Source organism: Prorops nasuta, unplaced genomic scaffold, assembly GCF_024137725.1.
Source record: "Prorops nasuta isolate Cenicafe-Biocafe unplaced genomic scaffold, Cenicafe_Pnas_1.2 PNAS00010, whole genome shotgun sequence".
NCBI classification, from domain to species: Eukaryota; Metazoa; Arthropoda; class Insecta; order Hymenoptera; family Bethylidae; genus Prorops; species Prorops nasuta.
In genome coordinates this window covers 7,609,376-7,622,491 of record NW_027116807.1, presented here as the reverse complement: position 1 = coordinate 7,622,491, position 13,116 = coordinate 7,609,376, and the positions used below count along the sequence as shown (strand labels likewise).

The window sequence follows — 13,116 nt, the reverse complement described above, 5'->3', positions numbered from 1 at the left end:
CTTAGCCAAAAGTCCAAAAACATGAAAATTCATCTGTATCTCTGCTTTCAATGTTAAAAAATTTAATAAGTGGGTCGCGATCCTTAACGAAATTCATACAGGCCTGCTCAGAATTTAATAGGCTACAAGACTGTATGGGTTAAAAAAATTGAAAAAATTTCCTGCTATTTGATAGTAGCTGTGAATGACTTGCTAATGACATGTTTTCATTACCGTAAAATTAAGTGAAGTAAGTCGATTTTTTTAATGAATGTCATTGGGAATGTTTTATTTTCGATTAGTTTAAGCTTCTACGTGATTTAAATCTGTAAATATTACGCTTTTAGGCAAATTGAGCATGAGCAGTGGTGCTCAACCTGTCTCCGAAACTGTCGGCTGAAACTGTCGGCTATCTTCAGCGTCATCTACCTCTTAGGGTTGCCAAACTAAACGCACTTAAAGAAGAGCCTGTCTTTTTGACAATTTTACCAAGTGGTCCTAAACTTTTGGCCTGCAGTGTATATCGTAGAAATGAATATATATTAAAAAATAATTTAATTTCTGCATATCTTTTATTTTTACCGATTTATCGTACGTTTTTCTTTATCAGTTTTATGAATATTGTGTAAACTTACAGAATATGTAAAACTAAAATAGATAAAACAAAATAGAGATTTTATTACACCAGCAATGGTTATAAAAAAGTAAATAGATTTTTTTAATAGTTTCTTTTTATATATATATATTGTGACGTAGCCAATTCTATACGTCTTGGTATCGTCACAATCGTAATTATTAAGAACTTACTTGCACTCTCGGGTGCGCCCTCTGGAGTAAATATGTTAAATAACATTGGCAATTGTTAGTCGGGATACTCTTGGCTTTCTTTAAATACCATTTTATGAACATGTTAGACTAAGACTTTACAGCCTAAGGTAAAAGGAGCCTCCAGGATCATTTCGGAATCCCGCCATCACTAAGGATTAGAGTTCTCATTTCTCCATTCATTTACTTTTTATATCGATAACGAACGTTAATATTTAATTCTATAGTGTATTGAGCTTTTTGGTTTCCTTTTCGCACATTTCTCACTCTATAATTCGGTATTGCTTGTATGGTGTGTCGACCTGAGCGGGGGCCTCGCCTTTCTTCTCTTTTGCCCCATCGCCAACCTCGAGGAAGATTACGCCACCAGCTAAATCATCAACAGGAATACCGTAGCTCCTTTCTCGCTTTATGAGCCCGCCCTGGATCTCGACCCACCGAGGGACAGGATCTAGACTGGAGAGGATTCCCCGAGGTAACGGTGCAGGAGGAAGCATAACGGAACCATCCTAGAACTATTTTGGGAATATTTTGGAGACAAAGAATCATTGCCTTGGAATGGATTAACTGTCGCCTGATCATGCTCTCCGGTGACGTCTAACCGTGGCTAATTCACGCACAGCAGCTGCCTACACCACTCACTATCGCTACCGTAGACGGAAATATTTAGAGTCGTCCAGGACAAAGCTGATTCCGGACGAAAGAAAGCAGAGAAAAGAGCTAGAGAAGATGATCGCCTAATACCGCGGATCCTCGTAATTCTACGGTAATCCAATCGATATCCGAACCTATTGATCAATAGGTGAGGATGATTGCGCATTACCGAGATCACTATACCGCTATGGCAGTCGAAATTTAACGCTAATTACAGTCCAACGTGAGCCTAGAGCATCCTGGACCTGACCTACGACCGTTCTGCCGAGGCCTGGTCGAGTTTTCCTGAATATCGCTTCCTGTTGGCTGCCGTATCCGATGAGGCTGAAGCTAGCCGCCACTTCCCAGCCGTCAGTTGGGAAGTAGAAAAAGTATTGTCGAAACGGCTATGTTCAGATAATACGCAAAAGTAGCAATCTAATAATTTTCTGAACGTTAGGAATTATTTTTACAATATCTAATTTGTTCTGTTATCTAGCGCATTAAATTTGAAATGAACTGGTGTGTATTTCATTAGAGATCTCCATCGCCAAATATATTCTTTTACCGGTTGAAACGAAAGTTTTCAGCCGAAATCGTGACATCTCGACAAACAAGTCAATGTTTCCACCTATGGGAAAGCTTTTTCCTATTTTTTGCTTATATTTTCCTTTAGTAGATAAAATTTTGAAGAAAATGGTATATATTTTATGAGGGATCTCAGTTGCCAAAGATGTTTTTTTACCGGTCGAAAATCCTACGATTTTGGCTTAAATCTTTTGTCAAGACCGATTAAAAAATATCTTTGTCGATCGAGATCCGTCATAAAATATATACCATTTTCATCGAAATTTAGTCTATTAAACGATAGTAGAAGCGAAAAATTGAAAAAAACTTTCTAATGTGTGGAAACATTAGCTTATTTGTCGAAATGTAAAAATTTTGGCTGAAATTTTTCGTTTCAACCGGTAAAAAAATATCATTGGCGATCGAGATCCCTAATGAAATTCAAATCATTTTATTGCAAATTTAATGCACTATAAGATAGGATATATAAAATTTTGAAAAAAGCTTTCCTATCGTTCGAGACAGACTTCTTTCTCGATACGTCACGATTCTCGTCGAAATACTCCGGTTCAACTTCAACCGCTAAGAAAACATATATCCTGATCGAGATCCCTAATGAAATACATATCATTTTATTGCAAATTTAATACACTAAATGATGGTATATGTTAAGATTTCTAAAAAGCTTTCCTATCGTCTGGACATTGACTTCTTTCTCGATACAACACGCTTTTCGTCGATATGTTTCGTTTCAACTTTCAATCGGTAAGAAAACATATTTCTCATTCGAGATCCCTGATGAAATTAGTATTATTCTCTTCAGAACTTTATAGGCTACAATGCTGTGTAGTCGAGAAAAATTAGAAAAATTCACTGATATATTAAAATTGCTTTATAAGAGTAGTTATTTGATTCTCTCGTTTAAGCAAGTTTCATTTAAACTTTTTTTATTATTTTATGTCTATTTGGTTAAAGAAACGTTAATTATAATAACTTCAGTGGTTTGCATTAATTTATAATTGTCAGAAAATATTTTTCAATCAATTCAATTGAATTCTTACAATCCCCAAACTTGTGGCTAGCTTCAGTGTCATAAAATATGAAGCTCAAGCTAGCAGACCAAAACTAGCAGATCAAACGTCGGCAAGATGAGAACCACTGCTATCGCAAAATCCAAATAATAATAGTAAATAGTATATTTTCAAACGGAAAACGATATAACTTCATTTAACAAGAATTGCTATAATAAAAATTTATTCATTAAAGTAATTCACATCATTATTAAAAATATACATTATTTTTATATTATTAATTCATATTTAATTCTTATATAAAAAAAATTTTCGAAAAACATAAGAGTAGTACCGAAAAAAAGGATTTTTTATGCATAAAATAATGATCTGACTTGTGTTAGGCAGCAAAAATTATAGAAAATCATACGTGAGAGAGTACATCGAGCAGCACGAAAATTGAAGACTTGTGGCCCTTTTCGTCATTATAGAATTTTTCCAGTCTTACAAAAGTCAGTTCATTATTTAGTGCATAAAAAACCCTTTCTTTTAGTACTACTATTATATTTTTAAAAAATTTATTTTATATGAATATTAGATATGAATAAATAATATTAAAATAATGTTTATTTTAACAAATGATGTGAATTACTTTAATGAATAATTTTTTTATTATAGCAATTTTTGTTAAATGAAATTATATCGTTTTCCGTCTGAAAATATACTATTTATTATTATTATTGGGATTTTGCGACAGCAGTGGTTCTCATCCTGCCGACGTTTGATCTGCTAGTTTTTGTCTGTTAGCTTCAGCTTCATATAAAAAAATTAGAGCATCTTAATGAATTTTAATAAATATTACATTGCCAAAGATCAACCAAGCTTTCTTAAAAAAAAGGAAATTTAAATTTTTTTTTCTAATTATACGGGTTGAGGCACTTCAGTCACCCCAGAGCGTAAATACAAAAAGACGCGTATCTCTTTAGCTATAAGAGATATTACATTTTTATATATGACCTTTCTGAAAGCAAATAACAAGAGGTTTCCAAAAAATTCCTAAGTAAGAATTGAATGTCTTTTATAGTTTAAAAAATACACGTCTTTTTGTATTTACGCTTTGGATCGGCTTAAATGCCTTACCCTGAATATTCTTACAGCAAAATAGCTGAAGAATACAATGATAATATTTTTAAAAAATTACGCGGCCTTTTTATCCACGTTTTTTTTTAAATAAAAACGTTACATTGCCTAAAAGTAGGCGTTATCTAGCAAAAAAAACTTGTTTCAATGAGCTAGAAATGTCTCTAATACTTTCTAATTATGTACACTTATAATTAATTTGCTGTAAGAATACATAATTGAAAAAATTAGAAAATAATCATTCCTTTTGAGAAACCTTGGTTAATTTTTGATAATATAATATTTAATACAGAATGAAGAAGATCATTTATCGTTATAAAATTTTTATTATTGTTTTCAACAAATAAGAAGCTAAAAAAACGTAATTCAAAGCTTATATTAACTTGTTTCGTATGTAATATTCATAATGAAATTATTTCGTGTTATATCGTGTATCCATGTTACGCGATGTGAAACTGCCTGCCAACTGCAGTCTCATTTACTGTTTTCATATTGCGCGGAAAAAATTTACATGGATAAATAAAGAAAAACGTACTATAAATCAATAACTCATTTATGTCTTAATATTTATAATAAAAATATCTCTTTACTTTATTTAGGTTGAAGAGGTGCACTCTTTGGTGCGTACGATTTGAGACGTGGTTGAAGAGAATAGGTGTCCCCAAACTTTAAAAAAAAAAATTTGTTTCGCAAAAATTAAAAAAAAAGTTATATACATTTATTTTCAGCTCTAAAATAATCAAATCATGCCATTTAAGAAAAAAAATTCATTATCCGTAATTGCAAGAGCAATTTATGAAACAGATAAAAATTTTAACCCTGAAAATTTCAAGATTTCTGAAGATTTTAATAAATGGAGAAAACCTGATTGCTTTTGGTTTAAAGTATCAAAATTTATATTTTCTAATGATACAAATAAAAATAGGCTACGAATAAAAGCAAAAAGCTTATGTGTAACATTCAGTAGAAATGCAAAAGAAATTGAAAAGTTTATTAATGAGTTTAAAAGAGATATAGAAACTTGCGAAAAAATAATTTATGAAGAAGTTGAAAATACTGACAGAAAAAATCCTGATGTTACAAATAATTATGGTATTGAAACTAATAATACTCATAATTTTAATGATATAGAAACATCTATTGATAATCTATACAATACAAGTAACTGTATTCTAAATCTTGAAGAAGAATATCATCATTTAGATACAAGTATCTGTAAGACAGATAAAGATAATCTAAAATCCATTGATACAGATAATACTGATGATATTGATGATATTGATATTACAAAAAGTAATATGGAAATATTATATAATATTAATGATAAAGACAAAATAGAGAAAATGAAGGATACAAAATTGGAGATTTTTTCAAAGAAATTGGATTCAATTCTTATAGTGCCGGCTGAATTTTGGAAAGAATTCTTGAGTAAAGGTGAAAAATCTATTAGATTGAAACAAGGATAGACTGATTCCTTTAATACATATTTTGAAAAAAACTATCCTTTATGTGTTTTAAAATTTTTGTGGCACAAATTATACAAAGGCAAACGAGGTAGAACTTTCACAGCGAAAGCTATTTGTAAGAATTCAAAATGCCAAGTTGAATTTGAATTTACTACTTTAGAGTTAATTCATGAAGAAAAAAATGTTAATTTTTCAGTATTTATAGATAAAAATATTGAACACAAAAAAGAAGAAGGACATCGGCGATTTATAAGAAAAAATAAATGAGATGAGATAAGAGATGAATTACGAGGGAAAGAACCAAGTACTTACATACTTGAAAAAATTAATTCAACTTCAGATCTCTTATTGCAAAATGGAAATCTGAATAAAACACCCAGCTTACATTTAATTCAAAAGATTAAAAGTGAGGGTAATATTCGTTTACAATTTGATAAAAATGATATAATTGCATTACTGCAATTAAAAGAAAAATTGAAAAATGAATGGAAAGGAAAAAATATTGAAGGATATATTCAAAATATATCTTTACATCCTTTTAGAGTGATTTTATTCTCAGAGATCATAATTAAATATATGCTTTCTTTGCCACAAAATAACATTAAATGTTGTTTAGATGCCACTGGATCCATTATTATGCATCCAAGTAAACGAAAAGTAAACACGGATATGTTTACAGACGATGATTACAAACCTATTTATTATTATGCCTTTATCTTACCAGGCTCTAAAGATTATGGTCCCTTACCGATTGCAGAATACATTACAGACAGCCATAACATACCATCGATATCTCATTTTTTAGGTACCTTTCAACAAGCCATTAAGGAGATGACTGCAAGGAAAGTAGTCATTAAAAAAATAGAAACAGATTTCAGTTTGGCTTTAATATAGTCTTGCACAATGGCATTCAATGCAATAGATCTTTCACGCTATTTAAAATTAGCGTTCAGATACATAATAAAGGAAAAAACTAAGCAATTTACAGAAAGGTACACTATTCTACATGTATGCTCTGTGCATCTATTAAATACAGTCTTAAGAAAAATTAAGAGAATAACCAAAAGTAAAGACTGTAGAATTTTAGCAGGAAGAGCTATAACGAAATTATTGCATACGAAAAACATGAAAGAAGCCAAAATAATATTTAATAATATTATTGAAATATTTGGTCGCAAATATTTAAGAAACAAAGCACAAAGCGACATTAGAAATTGTGATTTCACAAAAATTACTTTAAAAAACGCAAAGATAAATGACGATAAAATTCATAAAAAATTATTACACGAATGTGGCAAATTCAACAAATTGAACAACTGGAAAAGCCTACTCATGGCTCTCCATTTTATCAATATTTCAAACAATTATATGATAGAAAATTTAATTCTAATAATATATCTAATAAACAAATGAAGTGAAAATCTTTTTTAAGAAAGAAAAAGCAATTTTTAATTGTTAATCCTTTTTATTGCATTTCATTTCTCAAATATTTATTAAGATATATAATGCCATATTTTCCTATATGGTCAGCTTTGATAATAAAAGAATTTAACATAAGAAGAGATAGTAATGCGTCTGTTGAAAACTGGTTTAAAATTGTTAAAACACATATTTTTAATAAAAAGTTGAGACTACCGATTATTAAATTTATTGATGAAATGTCAAAGATTATAAATGGAAAATTTAAACAACGAAGATATGAATTAACCACAGAGAGACAAAAGAATAGAGAAAAGAATAGAAAATATGCACCTGATTTGATAACAGAAAAGTGGGTAGATAAAAAAGTTAAGCCTAAATATAAACGAACAAAACCAGTATATTTTGACGATGACAAAAATATTGCAATGATTGAAGATAAAGAAGCAATGGATGTAACAGACGATGAATTCGAAATGGCGCAAATTTCATTAACAGAAGAAACTTCTGAAAGCGCGAACAATAATTTAACACTGAACGTTGAATGCAAAATAAATAATGATGATCAATTGCAAAGCCAGAATGTAGAAGTAGACGAAAAACTAAGTGTAGAAAATAAAGAAGTTTTGCCTAACTTAAAACCATGGTTAGACATTGTGGATTATCCTAATTGTGACTATAAAATCGATTTAAATATATGCAATATAACGATTGATAAAAATAGTATTGCAACTCTAAAACCAAATTGTGCTATAGAAGACAATATTATAGATGCATTTATCAATGCAATTATAATTGAAGCTAATAATAAATATGTTTTGTGTTTTGACTCCCATTTTTCACAATGGATTTTAAATCCCACCACAATACGTTGTGGATTTGTTAAATGGGCTGCTTCAGTTAAAGCCTGGACCTTCAATATATGGCTTATACCAATTTTTCAAAATAGTCATTGGACATTAATAATTATTGACTTTATCAATAAATATTATGTTTATATAGACTCCATGCACGGAAACCCACCGAGTAATTTAATAAAAAATTGTAGCAGTTTCATCGAGAAATTGTTTAAAAGAAAAGATATTCCATTTCATTGGAATACATGGACTTTGTGCATTCCAAAAGATATTCTTCATCAAGGAAGTACATTAAATTGTGGTGTACACTTGATGTTATGGGCATATATATTATTAAAAGAGAAAGAATTGGAGTTTTTAAATAGTGACATGGACTTTATAAGAAAATGGATTTATTTTAAATTAGTTAACGCAAATGGGTTACAAAGAAATGAAATTAAAAATAAAAGATTTTATGATTTGCCACCAGCTAACGTGGCTATAAAGTCAGAAATTGACAAAATGCAAATAACTGATTATATACCATTACCAAATATACCTAAATGTCAATTAAAGACAATGTATTATTTCAGAGATTTAGTTAAATCTATTACAGAAAGGTACACATTATAAACATACATAGATATGTAAATATTGTAACGAAATTCCCCGTTACGTATGCAAGATACTGAATAAATAGTACATTGTGTTACAAGGGACGAAAGTTGCCGTTTGCAGACGAGTGTGAAGTTGGCGGCACGAGCGAAGCGAGTGCTGCCATCACACGAGTCCAAACGGCAATTTCGTCCCGCGTAACACATGATACTTTTTATTACAAGTGCATCAATTAGATGCATATAAAAGAAAAATGATAATAGATGATTTGATATTTTATTTGTTATTGTGATATATTAATTCACTTTCGTTAAATCGTAAGCTGCTAATCTTCTAGTATTTAAAGAATACTGCGCCATGGAATTCAACAGGGAAAATATGGCAGAGCACGTTGCTGGGGGTGCAGGGGGCGAAGCCCCCGCTGGGGGTATGGGGGCGAAGCCCCCATAAGCAAACAACAATAAAATTATAAGTTTTTTATTTTATTTGCAATTTATGTACATATGTGAAGTCATTATAATTAAGTTAAAGTTAAGTATATTTATTTTTTAATATGGGAAGAATTTAATAACAAATATGAAGACGAAACTTCCATTTAGTAATTAGATATATAAATGTAAGTTTTCAAATCATATCCTTTATTAAACTAAAAACTGTATATTCTTTTACAAATTATAATTATTATATTAATTTATAATTAAATGCACCAGTTTTCAATATAAATAACAAAAATTAATAGTAAGCATTACCATCACATTAATTTCAATGAGGTTTGGAACATTAGAGTGGTATTAGCTTTATACTAATGATATTGAACAATTGTTGAAAACAATAGAGATTGGTTGTTTCTCTTTAACATCATTTTTGACGAGTCTTTCCTCATTCAAAGGTTTGATAATTTTATTTATAAGTTTTGTAAAAGCCTCAGGTTTTATTTTCTTGCTATTTGGTAGCTCCGATTCTATATTCTCCTGAATTTCTGGGGGTTGTAAATTGATCGCTGAATTTATTATATTTCCTATTTTTCTTTTGTTTCCAATAGATTCTTCGATGTAGCCTTCAGCTACTGAATCTGACCTCCATCCACCGTGTCTTTTGATCGTTGTGATGTTAGCCCCAGCGTCAGCGAGAATTGTTGCAGAGGTCCTTCGAAAAGTATGTCCTGTATACAATTCAGGATCCTTTATCTTTAGGAAACTAAAAACATAATCATGTATTACTAATTTACAAGAACGTTTTATAAAATTCGTATTATAATACTTACTTTGCTATTTGTTTGGGCATTGAAGAAAACTTATTTTTTCCAATAGGCTGGACCGTGCATTTTCCATGCTGATAATTTAAAAAGAACCTTTTTGTTTCAGATTGTTGAGGTCGCAAAGCTGTATATTTTTTCACGATACTGTAAAATTTCCCCTCGATGACAAATTTTCTGGGTTTATTATTCTTTGTAATTGGAATGTTTACCAAAAACATTTTAACATGCTCCTCTATATTGTCTACAGATAAATTTGTCAGTTCGCATCCTCTTAATGCACCACAAATGCCAAAAATTAGTGCTACCTGAACGTAAAAATAATTCATTATGTTTATTGTACATACATTTGTATTTATGTTTTTTATCAGTTGAATTTATAATAGAATTTGTAAGTACCTTAGTTGCCAAATATTCCACGTCTGGAGCATTTGTTAAAAATTGTTCTATATGTTCAGGTGAGAGCACATTTGATTTTTTACACTCATAACTGACAGATTGTCGTTTCAGATATATGACAACATTATTGTATTTACTAATGTCTAGATTATGGTTTATTAAAATAGTACTTTTTAACATTGAAAAATGGGCCCATAACGTGGAAGCCTTCCATTTCTCAGAGAGTTCGAAAAAATAAATCAGCATTACTTTTTCTGATATAGATGTAACATTGTGCAATTTTTGCCACTTTAAGAATTCGTTGTAAGCGGCGTTATACCGTTCTTTCGATTTTGCTGGCAACAAATTTTGCATTATATTGTGCGCCATTTTATCAACATTTTCTTCACTTAAGCAATTTTCTTTATTAGTGTGCATTATTTTTATGCGTCCTCACTTAGCACAATTAGCAAAAATTAATTAAGCTGTTTGAAAGTTTATCACAGTTAGTTTAACGTTTGAACATAAGTGTTATGTCAATTGCAGTACTTGCTTTTGTTTTTAACGATTTATCAACAAATTGCTATGACTACGCAGCATGTTCAGTGCAAACATCTATTCCTCCCCGAAAATAACTACCCAAGGGACGAAAATGAGATAAGCTGTACCTGAGCATGCGCAAACTATACTGGCATGAAAACGGCTGATTTCGACTTGCAAAACTGCTCTGAAAACAGCCATTTTACATGCACGTGTGATAAAAAAGTATGAAAGCTACCGAACAGTGGATATTATTAATCCCTACGTTACCGACTCGTGAGATAGGCTCACGAGTGGATTATAGCTAACGTCAAGGATAGACCCCGTTGACAGGCAGAGGCCCGAATGAAAAGACCGGCGCTCCAGTAAACGATGTCCAGGTTGTCCTGAGAAGTAAGGCAGGGCCATGCCAACCAACCCAGGCAACCTGAGATAAGGAGAAGCGGCCTCGGGGAGTCCTAAAACAATGACAGTGTCTATAAGTCCCCACGAGGAGGGGAAATAGAACATCGAGTCTGGCTTGAACGCTGGTTACGCGCGTCAAGCAGGCTGCACGAATGTCGTGCGCAGACTGCCATAGCAGGCAGCCGGAACGCGACCATGGGACTGTGCTGATGTGTCCGTGCGTGCCGGTGGGCGCGTGACGCGGCACTCAGACAGCCATGGGTCGGTTCGCGTGCGTGAGGCATGTGCTATAGGCCAGCCTGCACGTACGTCACGACTGGATACCGGCCAATGCATAGTGGGTTGTGCAGGGGCGTAGTTAGCCCGTTGGAATGTGTCCCGGTGCCCTCCGTAATCCCATAGGCTTGCGCGGCTGGACGGGCCGCGAACATTGCCTCCGTGGTGGTCCGCTCCTGGCAGGCTCTATGCTTGGCAAATGATACCGCATGTTCCCGCACTCCTCACCACCACTTGGGTGTGGGTGGTGAGGGATGAATGTATGCCCCTCAGCAGGTAGGTCTGCGAGGCTCGGACTTCCGTAAGGAACCCTCCCCTCTCTCCACGACCTAGCATACTGAGCGACCCTGGCTACCGCTACCGTCCATGTGCATGGCCGCAGGGCTGTATAAGATGCATAGAGAATGGGGTCGAAGGACCCAATTGATAACGTAGGGTTGTTGGCCACCCAACTGACCAACTGGCGCCCTGATACCGATAGAAAAGGACGGGCGAAGGTAATGGGAAAACCCGTAGTGTGAGTGGCCCCTCACACTGACGGGAATAACCTTACAATATACATATAATATGAAGTAAGAAAAAATTAATATAAATGAGAAATAAGAATATAATAAGTAAATAAACAACGCTCGTGCGATGAAGGCATTGTAGGAACAATATTGTACAAATATGCAATAAGTTTATCCAATGTTAGAGCATGAGCGTTAATATAAATTAAAAAAATATAACGCTCATGCGATGAAGACATCTTGTTGGAGCATGAGCGTTAATATTGTGACCATGTACTATTTTAAGATAGTACCTGTTCACTAAAAAGATATATATATATATATATATATCTCTACCTATAGAACAAGGGGACATATTATGGTCATATTATCAAGGCCCTAATATCAGGCCATATACGGTTGGCCTACCTATCATCCGAAATATAGTATAAAGTTCGATGATTGATAGGTCATAAAGTAGAGTAACGATCGTGGCCCATAAGTCGTATGCTAACTGGGTCTAACGAACTACGGCCTTCCGCGGCTCCCGAATATTCAAGTTGAATTTTCGGAAGAAGTCGGACCTTGGATCTGATTGGTGGTACCAATAGCTTAATCGGCTCCGCCAATTAGATTTAGCGTTACGAAAGGTTGGGGATAGGGGACCAACAGCTCGTTGCTGGTGTCTCCCGATTTTTGCGGCACTCGTTATCTAGTCCTGAAGAAGATCAGTCGCGATTTTAGCAACTCGGAAATTGAAAACTCGCATCGTAGCAAGTGAAAAGTGTGGAAGCTACTCGACTCCGCTCTGCTCAGCTTTGCCCTGCTCTGCCCTGCGCTGCTCTGCTCCGATCTGCTCATCTCGGCTCTGCTCTGCCCTGCTCTGACCTGCTCTGCTCTGATCTGCTCTGCTCTGATCTGATCTGCTCTGCCCTGCTCTGCCCGGCTCGATCTGCTCTGCTCTGCTCTGCTCTACTTTGCTCCCGTCGAGGGATTCAGCCGCCTCCATCAGCTTCGACGAAAAAGGTTAGCGGGAGTCCCACCTCCTAGAAATCCGTATACTACGAGTAATATTCGGAAAACGCGCTTGAGAGCCGTGAAACCGCCAAAAACCCACGAATTACGAGTTAAACCTGCTCCCACAATGCGTGAATCGGGAGTTTGAGTCATAAATTGACAATTGGAACAATAGTCTATCGTCGAGAAAACTTTGAGATTCGCAATTAATTCGAGGACCAAGTCATCTATGGGCTTCCGGATGGGAAATGTATATAATTTTATATG

The 13,116-nt window shown here is 33.7% G+C and overlaps 2 protein-coding genes across 2 annotated transcripts; one reads left to right on the top strand and one right to left on the bottom strand.

The window, feature by feature from the left end:
- Window positions 1–7,278: 7,278 nt before the first annotated feature.
- Window positions 7,279–8,508, top strand: LOC136777142 (sentrin-specific protease 5-like). The gene has a single exon (XM_066733215.1). The coding sequence runs from the start codon at window positions 7,279–7,281 to the stop codon at window positions 8,506–8,508; it is 1,230 nt and encodes a 409-aa protein (XP_066589312.1).
- Window positions 8,509–9,287: 779 nt separating this feature from the next.
- LOC136777140 (tyrosine recombinase XerC-like) lies at window positions 9,288–10,513 on the bottom strand. Its single transcript, XM_066733214.1, has 3 exons — window positions 10,145–10,513; window positions 9,755–10,053; window positions 9,288–9,687 (listed from the first exon to the last, which is right to left on the bottom strand). The coding sequence occupies exons 1-3, from the start codon at window positions 10,511–10,513 to the stop codon at window positions 9,288–9,290; spliced, it is 1,068 nt and encodes a 355-aa protein (XP_066589311.1).
- Between the last annotated feature and the right edge of the window lie 2,603 nt (window positions 10,514–13,116).